This window comes from Geotrypetes seraphini, chromosome 8 (genome assembly GCF_902459505.1).
Source record: "Geotrypetes seraphini chromosome 8, aGeoSer1.1, whole genome shotgun sequence".
Taxonomy (NCBI): Eukaryota; Metazoa; Chordata; class Amphibia; order Gymnophiona; family Dermophiidae; genus Geotrypetes; species Geotrypetes seraphini.
In genome coordinates this window covers 9,680,456-9,704,793 of record NC_047091.1, presented here as the reverse complement: position 1 = coordinate 9,704,793, position 24,338 = coordinate 9,680,456, and the positions used below count along the sequence as shown (strand labels likewise).

General features: G+C 44.0%; 1 protein-coding gene across 1 annotated transcript in view; it reads right to left on the bottom strand.

Annotated features, from left to right (window-relative positions):
* Window positions 1–24,338, bottom strand: part of PTPRU (protein tyrosine phosphatase receptor type U) — a 489,953-nt gene that overhangs the window by 270,502 nt on the left and 195,113 nt on the right. Inside the window, exons 3-4 of the mRNA XM_033956533.1 lie at window positions 14,521–14,792; window positions 5,833–5,914 (exon numbers count right to left, since the gene is read on the bottom strand). Coding sequence (XP_033812424.1) covers window positions 5,833–5,914; window positions 14,521–14,792 — 354 coding nt within the window. The remainder of the gene's footprint in view (window positions 1–5,832; window positions 5,915–14,520; window positions 14,793–24,338) is intronic.

Here is a 24,338-nt window from a genome sequence, read left to right as displayed (position 1 = left end):
GGGCAGTGACTCGTAGCACAGAACCCAGCATCACATAGCTATAGTTCGGGTTCCTCTTTCCCACGTGCATCACTTTGTACTTGCTCACATTAAACGTCATCTGCCGTAATAGACAGCATGGAAGGACATTCAAATAACAGAGATAGAACACAATGTCAACATAATACTCCTGAAGTGCTGAATATCGATTTAAGCAGCTATGTCTTAGCCAGCTTAAAAAGAATCAGATATTCAAAGCCAGAGCCCGCACAGGTCCTGGCTTTGAATATCCAGGAATAATACCATCAGCAGTGAGCGAACCATTCACCAACCAATGGCTGAGAATTGACCACCTAGTTTATAAAAACTGCCCTTATAAAGGGTAATTCTACAAAAAGATGCCCAGTGGGAGCCCCTAGTTCATACAGAAAGTGGGAGTCTCCTTTCCTTTAAAGAACGTTAACCTACCTGGGTGTATCCATGCCTAGAAGTAAGCTACAAACACTTGAAGCAGTCATAAAGCCGGTATATACAATTAATTCAGACTATCGCGATCAAAATTATTACAAATAGGAAAAAAATGTGACCATGTAACTCCTCTCCTCAAAAAAGCTCACTGGCTACCAATTGCCCATAGAATCACCTTTAAAATTGCATTATTAACATACAAAACTAAGTCCCTATCATTCCTAGAAAGGTACATTATCGTATATATTCCTACAAGAAGCCTGAGATCAGAGGACAAAAACCTTCTAGTAATTCCATCGCTAAGAATAATAAATACCATTTGGAGGTCCATTAGATTCTTATGTCAAACATCCTTAAAAGTTACTTGAACCTGCCAGATTTGAAATTTCTCAACCAATCTTCATACACATCCAGAGAGAGGGAGGGAGGGTAGGGTTGGAAGGGAGGGTGGGTTTTTGTTTCATGTTTCATGCATAGTTTTATAAGTGTATTTTGTTGATGTTATTGATCTGCATTTTCTTGCACTTTCTGCAAGATCAATAAACAGTTATAAAACAAAACAAACAAAAAAAAAGAATAATAAAATACTAGACAAGAAACAACCTTTGCAGTTACCGCGCCCAAAATATCGAACTCTCTTCCAGCATTTATTAAGGAAGAAAAATTGTTAATTAAATTTAAAGGACGATCAAAATGCCGGCTGTATAAGGACGCCTTTGACCCCCCCCGCACTTTGCAGAAATTTCTGGTTCCTTTATCCCTGGCCTCGAGAAATTAAAGCACTTTTAGGGCTCCTTTTACTACGCTGCGATAGCGTTTTTAGCGCACGCAGAACTGCTGCTGGCGTTAGCGTCTAGCGCGCGTTAAAACCGCTAGTGCAGCTTAGTAAAAGGAGCCCTTGGTTTCTCCTTATATACAGTGGAACCTTGGTTTACGAGCATAATTTGTTCCAGAAGCATGTTCGTAAACCAAGTTACTCGTATATCAAAGCGAGTTTCCCCAAAAGAATGAATGGAAACTCGTTTTGATTCGTTCTACCTCCTCCCCCCCCCCCCCCCCCGAGGCTACCAGCACTGCTCCATCATCCCCTCCCCCCCCCCGCTCTAACCAGCATCGCAACCCCCCCCCTCGCGAACGCCCCCCCCCCCGTGAGAACCGCATCATACCCCCGTGCTGGAAGCGGCATCCGCCTGCCCTCCCTCCCAAACATGCGCCTTACCCCATCTGCTGCTTGTGCAAGTGAAAGAAAGCTCCCGCCTCTTGCCTGGGCTGGGCCTTGAGCATCTGCGCATGCTCAAGGCCTTCTGGCTCTCGTTCTCTCGGATCCCAAACACCTGGAACAAGACCATTTAGACGTGGAAGGGGCCAGCACTGCTTTCAATGCATATTCATTGGGGAAATCCTGAAAACCCGACTGGATTGCGGCCCTCAAGGAGGGACTTTGAGATCCCTGCTCTAAAGACCACCCCAGACCATGTTCTCCTGCCATCTTGCTAGAACAGGGCTGCCCAAGTCCGGTCCTCAAGATCCACTGGCAGGCCAGGTTTTCAGGATATCCTCAATGAATAGGCATGAGAAAGATTTGCCCGCACTGCCTTCTTGGTATGCAAATCTCTCTCATGCCTATTCATTGTGGATATCCTGAAAACCTGGCCTGCCAATAGATCTCGAGGACCGGACTTGGGCATCCCTGTGCTAGAGGATAGATTTAGTTATTTCTCCAATTCTCTTTGACAGGACATCATTAAAGCTGCCTAGCAAGAGACTGACTGGTTAACAACATTGTATGCACTCAGCCATTAACTTGACGTGTAATTGCCGGTGTGCACGTCGTAATGATTATGTGGCCATCTACAACCTGACAGCTTGCATCAAAAGGAAGGCATTGAGATGCCTCAGGCACACGGTATTCACTGCTCAACAAGATAAAATGAGCCAGGAACAAAAAAACAACCCCACCCCCCTTTGCATCACAACCCAGTTGAAAGTAACCACTCTGCACAGTCCTTCTCCCACCTGCAAAATACTACGTTTGCTAACTCCAAGGAAGTATTATCCTGCCTGAAGGAAAAAGAGTTCTTGTGGCTAATATGGCAAGATAATATTTCCTGCAACAATAAATAAGGGAGCAAAGTTCAATATTTAAAGCATAACTGTAAAAAAAAAAAAAATAAAAACTATTATAACTCAAGCCTCGGTGATTCACCCGCAGGCTTTACATTTAGTAGTAGAAGAGCCCAAATTTTAACATTGGCTTGCTATACTGTGTTGGGGAAAAACAGAATATTAAAAAAAAATATATATCCCCAAATCAGGATGCACTCTACAGAGCAAAGAAATAGCTCTGTTTTGACATCTGTCACAAATCTAATAATCATTCCCACATAAGAACATAAGAATTTGCCTCCGCCGGGTCAGACCAGAGGTCCATCCCGCCCAGCGGTCCGCTCCCGCGGCGGCCCTCCAGGTCTATCACCTGTGCTGTGGTCCCTGACTATTCCTATATAACCTACCTCAACTCCTATCTGTACCCCTCGATCCCCTTATTGTCTAGGAACCTATCCAACCCTTCTTTGAAGCCCTGTAACGTGCTCTGTCCTATCACGGCCTCCGGAAGCGCGTGTCCACCACCCTCTGGGTAAAAAAGAACTTCCTAGTGTTTGTTTTAAACCTGCCCCCTTTTAATTTCTCCGAGTGCCCCCTTGTACTTGTGGTTCCCCACAGTGTGAAGAATCTGTCCCTGTCTACCTTTTCTATGCCCTTCAGGATTTTGAAGGTTTCTATCATGTCTCCTCTAAGTCTCCGCTTTTCCATGTGCACACTTATCTGAAGTTCCAAGATTCCATTGGTGATTTCAAAACTTTATATATCTATTCTGAAGCGGGAGAGAAATGGAAACCTTATGACTTCGACAACATCTTCCTACTATCCCCTCTATTCGTCAGTTATTCTACGATACAATATGTAAAACCATTTATTCAGAACTGTATTTCCCCATATATAGGCCACAGCCTTTACATGGGTTTTACAAACCCGTGTATGGGAAGCGGCCTAGTTATATGGGCCGGCCAATATAAAACTTTTAAATCATCCACCACCCCATCCCCGGTATCTTTTTAGAAAGCCCCCTCGCTGGCGTGTGGCTCGGGTCTCCAGCGCTGCAGGGCAGCCTCGATCTCTTCGGCATCCAGCCTGCCCCCGCACCGCTTGCTGAGTGGCTGAGGTCAGTTCTTGCGTGTCCCATGAGTCCTGCGAGAGCCGACGTTGACCATTCGGCGGGCGGTGCGGGGGCAGGCCGGATGCCAAGGAGATCGCGGCTGCCCTGCACCGCTGAAGACCCAAGCCGTGTGCCAGCGAAGGGGCTTTCTAAAAAGGTACCGGGGTGGGGGGGGGATGGATGTAAAAGTCAGGGGAGGAACCTGAAGATAAGCCGCGGCTAATACCATGGGGGGGCTTATCTTCCGGTTTTTAATCATAGGCCACCCTTTTCTGCGGCCTATGCAGAGGGATGGCCTATATGCGAGAAAATACGGTAGTTGCACCAATATTAAGGAATATCCTCCCCACAACTCTAAGACAGGAATCTAATTTAAATAATTTCAAGTCCAATCTTAAAACTCTACTTTTTAAAGAGGACATGTCCAGGAAAATCCGGATCTCTGGTAACCCTAGGTTAGCCTACCAAACCAGGCTAGTCTCCCACATCCACATTGATGACGTCTCCCCTGAGTTACTCAATTTTAAAAGCTAGAGAAATAGCAGCCTAACACTGTGGTCAGTGACCAGATATAAATCAAGCCAATGCAGTGACATTTCTCCATATGCTGGTTTTGGTTTTACAGTCGGTGGGAAAACATACTTTCTCTTTTTTTTTTTTTTTGAAACAGGAACCATCCAGACATAACTTCAACTCTCTCCAATCCTATGTTCCAGCCAAAGCCAAATTCTTTAATAACAGAGGGTTGGAAGCTAAGTCACAAGACCCCAAAATAGCACAGTGGTTTAATAATTTATATTTCGTCTGGTCCAAGATAATACATACACTTCCAAGCTCACTGATTTAGCAGAGATGGACTTTTATTTTAAGCCCCAACGTCCAATTTCAACCACTAATGTTGGATGCTCATAAGGATAATTTATAACAAGGTGCCTAGAATCACAGGGCAGGGGGTTCCTATGTTTGCCTATTTTATAAAGACACCTGAAGGGCATTTTCAAAAGGACATCCAGAATAGTCTCAAATGCACATCCATCTCGCATGTATCATTAACAGGAAATACATCAAGATTTCCAGTTCAAAAATACATAAGATGGACATCCATGTGGTGGAGATATCCTGCATGAACAGCCATTTTACAAACTGGGACATCCAAATAATGGACAGGGGAAAACAACATGGACGTCAGTATTGCAGCATTCTTAGAAAATGGCCACGCAGATGTCCCTGCAGAGCAGAGGGGGGGGGGGCAGACTAGTGGTTAGTGGAGTGGACTGTAAGTCAGGGGACCCAGATTCAATCCCACTTTAACTCTTTTGTTTTGTAATTGTGAGACTTCCCAGGAACAGAAAAATATCTATTGTACCTGAATATACACCACTTCATTAGCTTTCAGGCTTGCTGGTGGCATGGCAAGGGTAGGAGATGCCCAGAGCAGTGCCTCTCCCCCCTTACTTCTAAATCTTTGCCAGTGCGATTGGCTTCTGCAGCATGCTCCTCGTGCCAGTGTTGCATTTCTCTCTGATCTCACTTCCTGGCCCCATGAAATCTACAGAGGTACGGGAGGGAGGGATGGCGCAAGCGTGGGACAGGGCAGAAAGGTGCCAGCGCCCCCAGTGAAACAGCACCTGGGACGGTCCGCACCCCACTTGCGTCTCTTACTATGCCACTGAGGCTAGCGGTTAATTATAGATTTAGGTACAATAGGTATTTTGCTGTTCCCGGAGGGCTCACAATTTAGGGAGAAAAACAAAAACAAAACAGGTCAGCATTGGAGCACCCCTATGTAGGTGCCTTCTTACGTCAAGTCATTAATCGACACAAGTTGGTGCGCCAAGGACTCAAGGCTGGGCAAACACGGTCCTCGAGGGCTGCAGTCCAGGTTTTCCCCAATTAATATGAATGAGATTTATTTGCATGAAAATACATCTTGTGCCTATTCATTGGGGAAATCTCGAAAACCCGGCTGGACCATGGCCCTCGAATGCCCACCCCTGACCTAGCTGGATGCTATGGCACTTATAGAATTGTTCCCAGTGTACAAAGGCACCTGTCAATACAATGGCACTTTTGACATGCATAGGCAGCAATTACATCTAGGTGCTACTATACTGGATTAACCCCTTTGTGAATGCTGACAGTTTAGGCCCTGGCTACAGAGTACTTACAACAAGGGTAATTCAAGAGCAGAATATCATCCAAACCAAGATACCCTTTCCGATCAGTCGAGACCACCGCCTCAAACAGGACCTGGAAGGCAAAGCGAAACACTTTGGTAATATACATTATATAGGATGGAAGTCTGGTGCCAGATGCCCCACAGACCAAACCGTCTTCGGATGATTGCTTAACAACTCTCTCTATGTTTCAATGGCCCCATCTGGCTTCAGGTCATAAGGACAGGCCACTCCAGTCCTGGTTTTACCTCACTGCGCCTTGTTCTTCTCAGGGAAGGCAATGGAAAATGCAGAATTATATAACCAAATATGCTAAACGGTAAAAACGGGACTGGATTCTCTACACACTCATGGGGGCCATTTTTAAAAATAAACTCAGGCACCAGCCTCTATAGTTGAAGTCTGGCTCTATCGCTGTTAACATAGTTGCATCTGCTTTGAGACAGACAGAACAGCGCACACGGGAAGTACACGCTGAGATTAGAAAAATGCAATTCTGGTGCTCACTTTTCCTTCCCCTGACCAACTTACCGCTGTTTCCTGCAGATAAAAACATGGATGCTGTTGACAATGCAGGAATAGTTACCTACAGCGTATGGAGCAAAGTGGGAGGGGCGGGAGGGGGGAGAAAAAGATAATATCCAGGAGTGCTCTCTGCCTGCACATAGTCTGGAAAACTGGTCTCCTGCCAGGATTCTCAAAACATTTATTTATTTATTTATTTATTCAATTTTCTAGATCATTCTCCCAAGGGAGCTCAGAATGGTTTTACATGAATTTATTCAGGTACTCAAGCATATTTCCCTGTCTGTCCTGGTGGGCACACAATAGATCTAATGGACCTGGCACAAATGGGGAGGGGATTAAGTGACTTGCCCAAGGTCACAAGGAGCAGCGTGGGTTTGAACCCACAACCCCAGGGTGCTGAGGCTGCAGCTTTAACCACTGCGCCACTCTAGAAATCAAAAAGTAGCAATAGTGAGCCAAGTATATGACAATGCAGCCATTGTGACATCACTGATGAGGTTGGCTCTTAGGAATTGGTGGAACAAGGCACTATGACATCACAATACCAGCTCTGGTTATCAGAGGCTGAAACTCTTCACACTATTTACCCCACTCTTCACCCCACTCTACGGGGCGGTGGATGGCCTTGTCCCCAAACCTGTGGTGAGCACCTTTCCCCCCTCCACCATTTCGGCAGGTTACCCGCGACTACTTGCAGCTAGCCCCAGGTAACATCCACTGTGTCATTCTCTAATTACAATACATTGAATAGTAATCAGGTACTCTTAGGTATATTCACCATCTGTCACTGAGGCAGCAGTTCTGATCAGTAGGCCACTCGCTCCCACAATAGCCTCACAAGACTGACTTGAGTTCGGTTTGTATTCAGGTCACCCTTTGTTCCTCCTTTTTGGGAGGAAAAAGGTTACATAAGAACATAAGCAATGCCTCTGCTGGGTCAGACATGAGGTCCATCGCACCCAGCAGCCCACTCACGCGGCGGCCCAACAGGTCCAGGACCTGTGCACTGATCCTCTATTTATACCCTTCTATCCCCCTTTCCAGCAGGAAATTGTCCAATCCTTTCTTAAACCCCAATACCGTACTCTGCCCTATTACGTCCTCTGGAAGCGCATTCCAGGTGTCCACCACATGCTGGGTAAAGAAGAACTTCCTAGCATTGGTTTTGAATCTGTCCCCTTTCAACTTTTCCGAGTGCCCTCTTGTTCTTTTATTTTTTGAAAGTTTGAAGAATCTGTCCCTCTCTACTCTCTCTATGCCCTTCATGATCTTGTAAGTCTCTATCATATCCCCTCTAAGTCTCCTCTTCTCCAGGGAAAAGAGACCCAGTTTCTCCAATCTCTCAGCGTATGAAAGGTTTTCCATCCCCTTTATCAGACGTGTCGCTCTCCTCTGAACCTTCTCGAGTAACGCCATATCCTTCTTAAGGTACGGCGACCATTATTGGACACAGTATTCCAGATGCGGGCACACCATCGCCCATTACAACGGCAGGATAGCTTCTTTCGTCCTTGTTGTAATACCCTTCTTGATTATGCCTAGCATTCTATTTGGGAAAATGCTTGAGTACCTGATTGTAAAAAACCGCTTAGATAACCTTGATAGGCGGTATATAAAATCCTAATAAACTTGAAACTCTCTTAGCGGCCGCTGTGCACTGTGCCGTCGGCTTCACTGTCATGTCCACCATTACCCCCAAGTCCCTTTCTTGGGTACTCTCATTCAATAACATCCCTCCCATCGTATAGTTGTACCTCGGGTTTCTGCTTCCCAGATGCAATACTTTACATTTCTCAACATTGAACTTCATCTGCCATCTCGTCGCCCATTCCCCCAGTTTGTTCAGGTCCCTTTGCAATTCTTCGCAGTCCTCTTTCGTCTGAGCTCCACTAAATAGTTTGGTGTCATCCGCAAATTTTATTATCTCACACTTCGTCCCTGTTTCTAGATCATTTATGAATATATTAAATAGCAGCAGCCTGAGCACCAAGCCCTGCGGGACCCCACTCGTGACCCTCCTCCAGTTCGAGTAGTGGCCCTTCACCCCTACCCTCTGTTTCCTACCCGCCAACCAGTTTCTGAGCCATCTATTTATGTCTCCGTCCACCCCATGGTTCTTCAGTTTCCGGAGTAGACGGTCATGAGGTTTATATTCGAGTATATACGGTAACACAAAAAGTTAAATCAAAGCGTTTTACAAGAATAAAAGCAAGGGTAACAATTCAAAAATCAATAGCCACAAACAAGGTAAAAAACACACAAACAGACAAAACACAAATTGGAAAAAGGGAAATTTTACAATGTATTATAGGTAAAAGAAGGGCAGGAAAACAGCAAAGGCAAAGGGGAAAATGAAAACCTCGTGTTAATCGAGATAAAGGAAGTTATTTCAAATGCTATTTTACAATAATAAGCCTTTAATTGTGACTTAGGGCTCCTTTTATGAAGCCGCGTTAGCGGTTTTAGCACATGGATTGTTCTGTAAAAACCATGGAGGGGCATAATCGAAAGGAACGTCTAAGTCCGTTTTCGTCCAAGTCGCAAGTCGTCCAAAGTAAAAAATAGCTTAGGACACATTTTCGAAAAATATGTCCAAATTTTTTTTCGTTTCGAAAATCGTCTAAGTATACGTCCTGCCGATCTGATCGTCCAAGCCGCTAAATCGTTCGTCTTTATACCACATTTTCGTCCAACTTTTCGTCCAAGTCAAAAATGCCTAGAACAAGCCCTGTTGGGCATGGGAGGGGTCTGCAAAGTGATGGACTGAACACCCGGACATACCACTTCACAAAAAGGGTGCCATGTCTTCATCTCACTACAGCTGCCTTATAGATCATGATGAGCCTCCCAAACCACCTCCAAAATCCCCTAGACCCGCTTATCTATCATCCCAATAGCCCTTATGGCTGCAGGAGTCACTTATATTACATTACATTACTGATTTCTATTCCGCCTCAACCTTGCAGTTCTGGGCGGATTACAAAAGAGACCACTAGTAAAAAAGGGTTTTGGGGGTGTATAGGGGAGTGCACATGTTTCAATATCAATGCAGTGTTTACAGGGGCTTATGGGCATGGGTCCACCTCTCTATGGGTCCCTAACCCACTCCCAAGATGGTTTAAGACTAGGCTTTCCTATTCCAGGCTGCCAGGTGATGATGTTCGGGAGGCACAATTTTCAAGTTGTGATTAATATTTTTTTAGGGGTGGAGGTGTGGGGGGGTCAGTGATCACTGGGGTAGTGTGTGGGGGGGGTCTCTATTATGTGTTTGCAGTGCTTATCTGGTCACTTTAGGTGGGTTTTTGTGACTTAGACCATGTTTTAAATGGTCTAAGTCACAACGTCCAAGTTCCGTCGATCCTTTGCTGTATAACTTTCGGTTATACATGCTGTACGACTAAGTCTAAGCCTGCCCACGTCCCGCCCAAATCCCGCCCTCGACACTCCTCCTCCGTTTAGCTATGGTCGTTCAGCGGCACTATGAAGGCCTAGGTCATTTAGAAATGCGTTGATTATCGGCACTTGGACGTCTTTCGTTTATGATCGTCCAAGTGCCAACTTAGGCCAATTTTTGGACGTTTTTCTCTCTCGATTACGAGCACCTTCGTTTATAACATTTTATGGAATAAAAACCTTAAAATGGAATTATTTCAGAGACTCTTAGCTTAACTTTCCCCCATCTCTTTGTGTAGTGGACTGGCCTTTGTAAAACGTGGTTGATTTTGTCTGTTGTAAATCATTTTGGATCAAATTTTGGGATAATGATGGTATATAAAAATTAGATTTGATTATTAGATTAGATTACATCAACATATACCATATATATATGTGTTTTCTAGTGTGTCAATGGCCTCCCACATTATAGAATTATTCCATAAAATCTCTAACCTTTGGAGGGCAGGAGTCCCTGTCTGCAAGGATACAGAGAGGAAGGAATACCAGCTCCTGGATACAACCTTAACCTGGGTAATAACGACAGGCGTTCCTAACCTAAATTGCATTTATCTCACAGGGCTCCAATCCATTAATCCAATTTGCTCATACCAATGCTAGCATTCTTCTTTCTCCCCTTCAGCTACTGAGTAACAGCGGCAGCGGTGCTGCCCCCCGGATGCGTTGCCACTCTGCAGCGTTAAGAGCAAAAATATTTTCTTCAGGGGCTCATTTCTAACCTCTGTGAGGAAATTACATCCCTTATTCCCCTCTATTTCATGTGCAATGCCTGTCAATGAAAGGAAACCCGATGTACAACTATAGCATGAGGGGGATGGTATTGGGGAAAAGCAACCTAAAAAAGGACTTGGGGGTTCTGGTGGACCAAACAATGAAGCCGGGGGCACAATGCGCAGCGGCCTCAAAGAAGGCGAACAGAATGCTGGGCATTATCAAAAAAGGAATCACTACCAGAACCAAAGAAGTTATCCTGCCGCTATATCGGGCGATGGTGCGCCCGAATCTGGAATACTGCGTTGAATACTGGTCGCCGTACCTTAAGAAGGATATGGCGACACTCGAGAGAGTCCAAAGAAGAGCAACGAAAATGATAAAGGGCATGGAAAACCTTCCATATGCCGAGAGGCTGGAGAAACTGGGGCTCTATTCCCTGGAAAAACGGAGACTTAGAGGGGACATGATAGAAACTTACAAGATCATAAAAGGTATAGAGAGGGTAGAGAGGGACAGATTCTTCAGACTGGCCGGGGAAACAAGAACAAGAGGGCACTCAAGAAAATTGAAGGGAGACAGATTCAGAACGAACGCTAGGAAGTTCTTCTTCACTCAGAGGGTGGTGGATGCCTGGAATGCACTTCCAGAGGAGGTGGTAAAGCAGAGTACGATTTTGGGTTTCAAGAAGGGGTTGGACAGGTTCCTGAAGGAAAAGGGGATTGAGGGATATAGATAGAGGGGTACTATACAGGACAAAATGTTTTCAGTAGAGGATCACTTGCAGGTCACTGACCTGGGGGGCCGCCACGAGAGCGGACTGCTGGGCACGATGGACCTGTGGTCTGACTCGGCAGAGGCGATGCTTATGTTCTTAGAGCACGAAGTATGATTCTTCATGTTTTACACTGAAGCTTTGGAAACATTCATTGAATACCAATACCTGGCAATTTGTGTCACCTTCTATTCCATATTTAAAAAGCAGGGGTGTAGAGATGGGGATTCACTGAAAGCCCTCACCGCACACCACTGCAACCTGCAAGGGGCTGTCCAATCAAAATGCTCTTTCCATTCAGTCTGGTCCCTTTCTTCCTTATTTCTTTCAATTTGAACGAAAGCAGTCCCATTGCTGACCAACAGTGACCAGGCATAGTTGTTTTTTTCCCCTCTCTACTATCATAGGAAGGAGCATTGGGGGGGGAGATGACTTTTCAATTTCTACGAAGTTTTGCCTCTTTGTGGCTAAAAATGGCTTCACTGAGCCGCATTCGACATTATGCAGCAGGGTGCTAGGCTTTCCGCTTCAGGAGCTGATAGCACATCAAAAATAACAACACATTCCTTTGTGAGATCTCCGCCTTTCCCCCTTCCCTTCCTGAATGACATCTGCCATCACAATGCTTTTGATTTCTGAAGTCATAATTAATAGGAAAGATATGCAAAGGAGAAAGAGAGCAAGAAGGATAATGAACTCTTCTCCAGACACAAGTATTGGGCCACAAGAATAATGGTTTGTTTCCATCGTGGAGGCAATATGAAATTGAATTAGGAATGTCCGGCAGGCTATAAACAGAGGATGACCTAGGCAGCCTGTTATCAGAGCAATGGTTACACTAATATTAGAGAATTACAGAATTTTCTGGTTGCGAATGTGAAAGGAAGGTATGGAAATGGAGATCTGTGTGTTCTTCTACTCCAAATGGAGGAGTACAACAGGGGAAGACACGAGAAATGTCCTGGGTAAACCTGAAACTTTGCAAGAGATTACCCTGTCTGGCAGCTGGGATGTATTCTTAGCCGTGTAGACAGGATAATTAAGCAAACTGGATGAGCCAGATGGTCATTTTCTGCCGTTCCTTATTAAGCTATGTTGAATCACATGAAATTATTTACCTGTACTCCATCGCATCGGTTAAATGGAGTCACATACATGAGTCATATAGCTTGGGTCGTATGTGCTGGTGAGCTTTCCAGAGGTTTGAGTGTGCACGGTCAGAGATCCATGTGACACTAGACTGAGTACCTCTTCAGTTTAAGGAACACGAAAGCTAAAAAGTACCCAACAATGGGTGGATTGTATGATGTCACAAAGGTAACGTATTTCCACTTTCACAAACAATTGGTCTTAATGGAAGAATGTGGACAGGACCAGTTAGCTAAGGGTGATCTTCTAAAAGGCTGGAAAACAAGAACATCAAATGAGTAGCAAGAGTAACGTGTTTGATAGGAAGAAAAATTCTAATTTTGTCATTGTTACTGGCTTTTCCTTGTGGAACAGCTTCCCAGTGGAGAGAAGAACAATAGGAGAACTCAGTATGGCGTGACACAAGCAGAAAATCTTATATGTTACAGAGGCATGAAGAGGAATAATAATAATAATAATAATAATAACTTTATTTTTCTATACCGCCATAGTCAGGCGACTTCTAGGCGGTTTACATTGTAAGAAGGCTGGACATTCAGCGAATAACAAAGGTCTTAGTACAGTACAATGCTAATACAATACAATAAATCCACATATAATACAATACAGTGAGTCTAAATACAATACTATACAATAAGTTTAAATACAGTGCCGAACAAAGAGTCTAGATGCCGTACAATAGTCTAAATGGTAAACTTACATATTAATTGGAGATCTAAGGGTAATGAGTGTCTGAAAGATTTAGAAAGCAGAATCAAACTATTGTCAACATAAGAAGAGCCCTGGAAACCAAAAGGAAAAGGTCTTTGAAGAATGAGAGTTCAGTTTTAAATAATCTTCTAATATAGATAAGTCAAAACTTAGACAACCCCCCCCCCACACGCACACACACACACACACACACAAGAGGCAGCCTGGTAACTGTATGAGCTGAAACCTATGTCACTATCTTGCAATCACAAGTGAAGGAGTTGACTTGAGATTGGTGATCAACATTGCCATTATTGTGGTTGTCTGGATTTTGCCATGTCCCAGAAAGTGAGTGCTGTTTCAGCTGCTATAGAAGGATCAGACCTGGTTCCCCCGGTTCTTAAGTCCACTGCTCTAACCCTTAGGCTAATCCTCAACTCCTGAAGAAAGCCACAGCATAATGGGTGAAACGTTGGTTCCACTTACTTGGACTCAGGCAAGATCCAGACTATCACAATAATCATGACACCAACTATGGAAGCCTAAGAGAATAAAATATTTCTATTGTCAGAATGAGGTGAACTCCTCAACCTGTGCTTCCAAATCCTTGAGTGGAGAGAACAAGATAAATCCTTCTTCCAAACCCTACTCTCATGTCAAAGAGTAGAAACAGTTGTCGTGTTTTTGAGATCTGTCCACCAGTGAACTTTGGTGAGGCTCCTCAGACACTCCTAACTTTCTCTCCCTTCTACCCCCTCCCTCCTTCTACACTCTTCCCCCAAACCCAAAGCTTCAGTCTTCCCAGCTGCTCCTACCAGACTTGAACTGCTCAAGGCAAACGTCTTAGAGAAGATGTCATGGACCTCTGTCCCCACGATACGACATTCAAGATGCTCCTAACGCCATTGGCCTGCTCTACCGATGTCTTCAAGAAGAAAACAATCAAAGCAAGTTGAAAAAAGAAAATCTTTGGAAATAAGATTTCCGCAGAGATGAAAAACCAGGCCAATTTATTGTGAATTGAATTTACTATTTATTTCTGTGTTACTAGGACCCCTGATACAGGCATTAGTGGTTTTCTTCTCCTTTCCTTGGCTGTCTCATATCTTTCCCTGTTTGCAAGGGGTACTGTGGGTCAGGACTGAGGTGCACTGTCAGAACTGTAGCAGCATAGGGTACTACATGGTAGGATTCAGGTACAAAATTCCCCAAAGTGGAACAGAATGGGTGAGTTGCAGGTTTACTAAGAGTAAGGAATGGAGTCTTTGAAAATCAAAGCACTCTTCTCTTCGGGTGTTCAGATGTAGGCAATACTGGACTCAAAGATGAACTAAAAAGGTTAATGACTGCATCCAACACCCACAGCTGCCTACCTGGTACTCATTTGGCCAAAATGTGCTGACTGCCAGTTCCACCTGGTGCCACTGGTGCCCATGAGATCCTGAGACGTTCCACACAGCACTGCCTCGAGGACCACTGTTCACCTTGGCGTAGACATTGAGGGCGCCGGGGCTGTGACCATCTCTGCTGTACAAGAAGTAGCTGAATTGCAAGCAATGGGTGTCATTCTCGCTCAGGGCCTGGAAGAGGATATGAGCCACCTGCCCCGCAGCATGCTGGGAGGAGTTCACCATCAGGTAGGCTCCTGAAGAGGAGACAGAAAGGATAAACAAGAGAATGGATGAGGCCATTGCTTTATCCTTCAAGATTTAAAGCAGTCGTTCCCAAACCTAGCCTAAAGGCGTCCCAACCAGTCAAGTTTTTAGGATTTCCACGACGAATACGCTTGAGAGAAATCCGCATGCAAATCTGTTTCATAAATATTCATGGCAGAGATCCTAAAAAGCTGCTTTGTTGATGAGCCTCTAGGTTTAGGAACCAATGATTTTGAGGACTGCGATGAAAATTACATCAGCGGGGTTGGCCAGCGTTTAGCACGCTCTAATTCAATTAGCACGCCTTAGTAAAAGGACCCCAAACTGAGGTTAACAGTAAATTAACCCACCTTAACAGTAGCCCATGTTGATAACTCCCCACTCCCCCCCTTAATTAATGTCTCTAGAAATCAAAATCAATGCTATATGTAATAAGCGAGCCAAAGTTAGGGCAAGCAAGCCATTGTGACATCACTGCCGAGGTTGGCTCTTAGGCATTGGCAGAATGAGGCATTATGACATCATAATACTTGCTCTAGTTCCAGAGACTCTTAACACTAAGGGAATAAGTTATCAATGCAGGTATTGGCGCAGTGGTTAAAGCTACAGCCTCAGCACCCTGAGGTTGTGGGTTCAAACCCACGCTACTCATTGTGACCCTGGGCAAGTCACTTAATCCCCCCCCATTGCCCAAGGTGCATTAAATAGATTGTGAGCCCACCAGGACAGATGGAGAAAAATAAATTCATGTAAACCGTTCTGAGCTCCCCTGGCAGAACGGTATAGAACATTGAGTAAATAAATAGTGTGAACATCTTCAGCCTTTGACAGAGCTGGTATTGTGACATCATAATGCCTCATTCCACCAATGCCTAAGAGCCAGCCTCATCAGTGATGTCACAATGGCTTCACTGTCCTCTACTTGGCTCACTTGTGCTACTTTTTGATTTCTAGAGTGGCGCAGGGGTTACAGCTACAGCCTCTGCACCCTGAGGTTTTGGGTTCAAACCCACGTTACTCCTTGTGACCCTGGACAAGTCACTTAATCCCCCCCCCCCATTGCCCCAGGTACATTAGAGAGACTGTGAGCCCGCCAGGACCGAAAGGGAAAATGTTTGAGTACCTGAATTAATTCATGTACACTGTACTGAGCTCCCCGGGGAGAACAGTATAGAAAATTAAATAAATAAGATGGGTTATTTTACCATTAACTTGTGCTATCGTAGCACGGGTTCCGTTTTATGCAATGAGACCTAGTTACTAATAATCTGGGTTAACAGTAGAATAACTCATTTTAATACCCATGTTGATAACTCCAGCCTCTTAGTATTGATGGCATGCACAGGTTGCAGTGAATCCCCAGCTCTACAGCCCTTTTTTTAATTTTTTTGTGTACTTTTTGCTGATGCACTTTGATTTGTTGAGTAGCAGCCTGCTCAACCAATCAAACTGCATCAAACAAAAAGTAACCCCTCCCCCCCCCCCAAAAAAAAAAAAAGCAAGGCTTTTGGGCTGGGGATTCTCTGAACCCCCTGAAGGCCCTGACAGTATGAATCTGAATTTGATTGGCTGAGCAGCATCTGCCTGTTGCCTGCTCTACCAATCAATTTCAGAGCAGCACCCTCAGGGCCTTCAGGGGGTGGGGCGAATCCCCTGAAGGGCTTGACCGCACGCCAACGGCAGGTTTGGTGCTCAAGCAGCGAAGGAGTATGAATCTCCTCCTCCGAACTGCTTATTTCCCACTGACTGGGAGACAACCGCATAGTGCCGCTGAAAATCTGAGGCAACCGATGCTCAGTGCCAGGGCAGTCCGTGGGCAGAATCAGAGTAGAGCCAGGGTTTATCCAGTTAGCGATCATATTCAGGAAAAAGGTTGTCCTAACTTCATCTGCTTTGTTATCCAGTCACCGGTCTGAATATCGACTGGCACCTGGATAACTTCCGGCTTGGCCAAGAACATCCAGGTCGTTCTACCTGCGGCAGTCATTGCCGTAACAATTGCTCGATGCGGGGCTGACTATCAGTCCGAAATATGTATATGCATGTAAATGTATGTGGAGATTACTCATATTAGATAGACAGGAGACAGAGAAAGAGAGAACAAAAAACTCATTAATGTGATTGCACACATTCTATTTCAGGACCTATGACTCATTTTACGTGAGTGCTAGATTTGTGATATGAACTCATCATCATTAACCAGTATCATAAAAATAGACATATCTCCATCAGATAATTTCATTTTGCCCCAGAAATCAGCTTGGCACGGAGCCCTCTCCTACTAAACTCCATATCAGTCCTCAATCTGTGCCTCCAGTCGGAGGGGGGGGAGGGAGGGCAATTTCAACGCTCGCTCAGTTGGGTTGTCAGGATTTCCCCAACAAATATGCCTGAGATCTCACGCATATTCATTGAGGAAATCCTGAAAAATCAAACAGGATTGCAGATCCTAGACGATCGAGGTTGGGCATCCCTGCTCTAGCCTAACCACGGCTCTCTTCCAGTCTCCTCTAAGGCCGTTGACTCTCAACCCGTCCTTGGGACACAACCATCCAGTCAGCTTTTCATGGTATCCAGATTTGATTGCCGAGGAAGCAGTGCATATTAATTTGTGGATATCCTGAAAACCTGACCGACTCGGCGCACCTGAGGGTTGGGATGAGAAGCCCTGCTCTAAGAAATTAACCCTTTCAGTTCAATTTCCCGCCACGCTTTACTTTCAAGAGCAAACTTGTCCTTAGTCAGCTGGACTATTGCAATATTATTCATCTTGTAGGTACTCAGAAAAACCTTCATAGACTACGCAGAATTCAGAATGCAGCAGTTAGATTGATTTTCAATTGAAAGAAGTATGACCATGTTACTGATTTTTATCGTCGAGTGCATTGGCTTCCAGTTGAGGCACGGGTTAAATTTAAGCTGGGCTGTATTTGTTTTAAGGTACAAACAGGCTCAATTCCTGAGTATCTTATGGAATCTTTTATTATCACAAATTCTAAACATCCTAGGAAAACTCAATCATTGTTTTCTTTCCCTTCTGTAAAGGGATGTAAATATACGAAATTTCAGGAATGACTATTATCTTTTCAGGCAGCCTCATGGACTAGGGATTTAACTTATATATTTACACTCCCAAATTCATATCAACAATTTCGACGTATCTTTTCAGGTAACACTTTGGAAGTTAGAAATCGGATGTCTATTCTTGCGGTGAGAGGCACATCCTGTAGTCAGTCAGATGGCGACGGCACCTCTCCTCCTTGCTAGTGCTTCTGCTCCTTGCCCCTCACCTCTCCTTCTGCAGCACCCCCACCCCCACCGGCGGTAATAGGAGGCTCAGGGCCATGGATGTCGAGGTGATGACATCATGCAGCCCTGTGATGTCATCGCATCGATGTCTACACATTTCCGGGTGCCCTCCAGCTGCAGGCCCTGAGCTAAGTGTGCAGCAGATTAAAAAGTTAGAAATAAATATATGGATAAGTATGACCTTGAATGACAGTGATAAAATAATTTGCATAAATAATTAACATGAAAGAATAGGCATAAAAAAGACCCCTGAGCAAGCATAAGACACATAAATATGGGCAAAAAATCATAACCATAAAGCATATTTAAAGCATATCTCGGTGTTTTGGGTTTTTTCTCATTTAATTTATAACATTTTATTGAAGGAAATATAATGTAATAGAAATAGATTTTCATTTCCAACAGATTCATAATTATGATATTTTCATACATATTTCTATCATTCCTCCAAAATATATTTTCATATGACCCATATCAACCCTTCCCTACTCCCCCCACTTCCCTTCCATCACTCCCCCTCCCCTTCCCCCCTCCTATTCACATTATATTGAAGTAATAATCAAATTATAATAAATTATGAAATTTGCATATATATTTCTATCATTCCTTCAATATACATTTCTATATGACCTATTACATCCTACCCCTGCACCCCCCAATTCTCCTCCCCCCCCCCGAATGGTTATGATTTTTTGCCCATATTTATGTCTTATGCTTGCGTAGGGGGTCTTTATTTATGCCTATTATTTCATGTTAATTATTTATGCTAATTATTTTATCACTGTCTTTCAAGATCATTTTTCTATTTTTTTATGAGTATTATACTTATTCATATATATGTTTTTCTAATATGTTTTATGTTTATGTTATTCTGCCCATATTTTGCATGTTTCATGCTTTTGGATAGGTAGTTAATGATTTTCTGTTTATACTGTTATTCTAGCTATTTGTTTGTCCCCTGAGGAAGACACTTCTGGAGTGCCGAAACTGGGATCCCTGTTGGGACTATAAATTTTAAACTTTTTTTATGCTAATAAACTATACCATTTGTTGATTTGGATATCGCCCTTGCTTTTTTGTTGTTGTTGTTGTTGTTGTTTGTTTGTTGTATATTGAGGCAAGGCACCTTCCCTTTCCTGCTGTGTTTAATGATGATATGCCACAAACCGGCTGAAAATAATTTCTAAAACTGCCATCAGAGGCCCAACTTCGCCAGTTCGTCACCAGACCTGAATATAAACACGCCTTGAGCTATAGCCGAAAAGAGCATGATCCAAATTCAAATAAATAGATCTGGCACTATCCTCCCTCTTCTGCTAAGGTGCGCTAACCGATTTGCGCGCACTAAACGCTAACGCGTCCACAGACTAACATGCACGCGTTAGCGTTTCGCGCGCACGAATCTTTTAGCGCACCTTGGTAAAAGAGGGTATATGAGTGAGGAGGAGAAAATTCTCTATCCCTTGGACAACAGCCATTACAAGGACGTTTCGCAAGTCATTTCCTGTTTCAGAAATTCATACTATACTGTTCAATGAAGTTACAGCTCTACTCACTTGAGGAACGCAGAGAGAGGGGAGACATGATCGAGACGTTCAAGTATCTCACGGGTCGCATCAAGGTGGAAGAAGATATCTTCTTTTTCAAGGGTCCCGCGGCAACAAGGGGGCATCCGTGGAAAATCAGGGGCGGAAAACTGCACGGGGACACCAGGAAATTCTTTTTCACTGAAAGGGTGGTTGATCGCTGGAATAGTCTTCCACTTCAGGTCATTGAGGCCAGCAGCGTGCCTGATTTTAAGGCCAAATGGGATAGACATGTGGGATCTATTCAAAGAGATAGGTAGGGGAGGGTCATTGGGGTGGGCAGACTAGATGGGCCGTGGCCCTTATCTGCCGTCTATTTCTATGTTTCTATGTTTAGATGTCTTGAGTTATAACAGAAATGTGTAATATCAAGACCAGTTCCTAGCTTCTTCGCTTGTTAACCTCACTGAACTTTCATTAAGGTATTTCTGGGCCACAGATGGTTAAACGTAATGCTAACGTAACAGCCATTCAGTCTCTGAAAGAAAAGGCTCTGTCATCCTGCATCGGTCTGCCCTAATAGGCAATTCTGTTCCAACCCACTGATCCAGAGCGTCGTAGAGGTGAAATTCTCAGTTTCTTTATGTAAACACCCTTTGCCAACCTGTTTGTGAAGATGGGTGCCCTGTGCATCCTCAAGCGAACAGATTTTTCCGCATCCGTCTGTCCAGCTTAAGCCACCGTCCTCAGGGCAGCAAAGTGAATATACCCCCTTGTACTTATGTAAACTTTTAACAAGCTGGCAAATAACCTAGAGGAGCATGCAGGAGATGAATGTCTCCGTGCTGAGCTGGTAAGGGCATCAGCAAACACAGGGAAAACCCACTACTAATTTATAAGTTCCAAATGAATTATTGCTTTCCTGAGGCTTCCAGTCAGGACTGGGGATTTCCTTTGGGATGTAATCCATCACACTCGCGTTCTTCTGTCTGTACCGCGCGGCAGGAAGCCAGAAGAGACAATGCAATTTACAACTGTCGAAATCATTTAATTCTTTCTCTCAGTAACCTGACAGAGATGGACACTGTGAAACATTCAAAGGTACAGTATATTCCGCAGGACTGTACTCTCCCTATTCCTCGTCCGGCAAGAATTCTCCCCCCCCCCCCTCTTTCATCAGTGGCGCCAAGAACCACAGACTGCATTGCTACCAGTGATCTGAGGCTCATGGGCTGCAAACTGGGCTGCGCCCTTGAACTTATGACACTCAAGCCACAGACCGCGCTAATCCTCTCCTTTAATTTTATGTTCAAACATTTTTATTGGAGGAATAAAGTAAAAATACAATTATATTATACATAAAAATATTCTTTACAAATGATTTCACAAATGTTAAAATTCTAATCTGTATATTCTATAAAATTCTATCATTCCTCCAAACATTTTATATAATAAACCACAGTCCCCCCCTATCACCCCCACTCCCTCCCCTTTCCTCCACCCTTCCTCCCTCCCCACCCCCTCCTTCCAAATCTTTCCATTCCCCTCTCCCTTCCATCCCATTTCCTCCCCCTCCATCCCATAATCCGTTCCCCCTCCCCAGATGAAATATGACAAAAAAAAAAAAAAAATCCCAACCTGGAATGTAATTTTGACAACCATAACTTCAATGTAAATCATTAAGAATTAAACTTCTTGCTCTAGGTGAAAGGTTTTGAATATAAGGATTCCAAACCTTCATAAAAAGACGAGTTCATCTAGAACAGTGGTCTCAAACTCGCGGCCCTGGGGCCACATGCGGCCCGCCAGGTACTATTTTGAGGCCCTCGGTATATTTATCATAATCACAAAAGTAAAATAAAACAGTTTCTTGATCATGTGTGTCTTTAGCTATAAATTACAATATTATTAAGACTTAGCCAAAAGGAAAGATTTATAAACTATAAAGAGTTTTACCTCATGCAAAATTGTCATTTCTTTAATAAGACATTAACTATTTTCTATGAGGCCCTCCAAGTACCTACAAATCCCAAATGTGGCCCTGCAAAGGGTTTGAGTTGGAGACTAACCCAAATCTCAAGTACCTGGCAGAAACCCAAAGAGTAGCAACATTCCAGAGCTGAGATTGTGATGTCATAATGCCTCATTCCACCAATGCGTAACAGACAACCTCAGCAGTGATGTCACAATGGCTTAACTGCCCTATACTTGGCTCACATAAGAGCTGCCATAGTGGGACAGACCAAAGGTCAGTGGTCTCAAACTCGTGGCCCGGGGGCCACATGCGGCCCACCAGGTACTATTTTGAGGCCCTCAGTATGTTTATCATAATCACAAAAGTAAAATAAAACAGTTTCTTGCTCAAATGTCTCTTTAGCTATAAATGACAATATTATTATTAAGACTTAGCCAAAAGGAAAGATTTATAAACTATAAAGAGTTTTACCTCATGCAAAATTGTCATTTCTTTAATAAGACATTAACTCTTTTTTTCTGAGGCCCTCCCTCCAAGTACCTACCAACCCAAAATGTGGCCCTGCAAAGGGTTTGAGTTGGAGACCGCTGATCTAGAAGATTGCCGAACCTCCCAAACCTCAAATAACAGTAAACGATGCAACTGGTTCCTCCAATGCCAAAAATCATTTGGATTCAGATTTGGGGGGGGGGGGAGTTTAGACAGTCTTTCCAAATGACAATCCAGAAAGCTTACGGTGCCTGTAAATTTTTTCTGCGGCTGTGACATCACGACAGGGACAAATAAAACTGTATGACCCACAGAAGTGCAGAATAATGATGCACCTTTCTAGAGCCCACTCAAGTCATGACCCCTACACAGTGGGCTTTCTGACCCCCCATTTCAGACCCTGATTACTGTTTAATGTATTGTAAACCACTTTGGGTGAATCTCTTCATGAAAAGGTGATTAAGAAACCCAAATAAATGAATACATTTGGGGTCTGAACAGTGGTGTAGCGAGGGTAGGAGGTGCCCGGGGGGCACTTGCGCTCCCCACCACCTGCCCTCCTCTCTGCCCTCCCCAGCCCCACACTCGCACCTTACCTTCTCCCCCCCTCTTTAAATCCCTGCTGCTCGCGTTGGCGTTCCCTCTGATGTTATTTCCTGGCCCCGTAACCTGGAAGTAATTTCAGAGGGAGCCAGGCCAGCATGAGCAGCAGGCTACAGCAGTTGCTCGTGCTGACGAAAATCTACAGAGGTACGTGAGGGGCGGGGCAGGGAGGACGCAAGCATGGCATGGGGAAGCAGAGAGGTGCCGGCCCCCGCCCCACCAAGACAGCGCCTGGAGTGGTCCGTCCCCCCTGCCCCCCCCCCATACTATTCCACTGAGTTCCAACCTACTGTTTAGAAAGCTCTGGCATGTAATTAGATAACCTTAGCTTCATCGTAAATCATTGAGAATTAACCTTCTTACTCTTGGTGAAAGATTTTGAATATAAGGATCCCAAACCTCCATAATCAGACAAGTTTATCTATAATAATAATAATAATAACTTTATTCTTCTATACCGCCACAATCTTGCGACTTCTAGGCGGTTTACAATCAAGAGTGCTGGACATTCTGCGAAATACAATAAGTAGATATTCAGAGGAAATACAGAGATCAGAGACCTCAGGAGGCAATAGTATAGAAATACAATTTGCTGAGTGAAATAAAAATAAACGATGCAACTGGTTCTTCCAATACCAGAAACTTCCAGATATTTATATTATTTAATTATTTTTGTCAACTTTCATCCGGGAAGGGGATGGAATCAAGGGGGGGTGTAGAAAGGAATGGATTAGTCATATGGAAATTTAACTTGGAGGAATGTTTGGAAATATTATTATTATGAATCTTATTGTAATGAATATATCTTTGTATTATCTTATTGTATTTTTTATTGGATTCCTTCAATAAAATTGTTCTAAATTAGAAAGCTCTGGCTCCCAGCTCTATAAGGCATGAGTTTCATCTAAGTAAATAAAGAGATACATCCCTTCCCCAAAGAGCTTACAATTCAAATGGCTGTCTGAGACCATAGAAGGAAGACCTGCCAAAAATTTAGAGGGACGGCCAGTGAATGAGATTCAAACCCAATTTCTCTGGTTCTCAGACCATCGCTCTAGCCCAGGAGCTCTCAACCCAGTCCTTGAGACACATGCAGCCAGTCCAGGTTTTCAGCATTTCCAAACATTTCAGAATATCGCAAGGAATATTCACTATGGATATCTTGAAAACCCGACTGGCTTGGTGTGTCCCAAGGTCTGGGTTGAGAGCCCCTGCTCTAACATTAGGCCATCCTTAAGTTTAGGGTTACCATATGGCTCCAGGAAAAGGAGGACGGATTGAGACATTCGGGTTTTACATCCACTGAAAGCAATGGAAGTAAAGCCAGGATACGGTAACCTTAATCCTTTCTCTCCTCACCAAACAAGAAAACCAGTTGCCTTTTGTTACATGTTTACTTCCAGTGACTGTCGACCTGTGAAAGGCCAGTAATGCCGAATGACATTTTTCTCAGTCCCCTTAACTCCGCAGTAACTCGAGGAGCTTGGCAAACGCCCTGACCAAGCAGGACATAACAAGCGCATAAGAAAAATACGTGGGTGACCTGTAATTACCTGAATGAAAGCCTTTGAACGGCACAATAGAAATCGCCTCAGCTATACGTTAAACTCAGCAGTGGATGTATATAACATGTT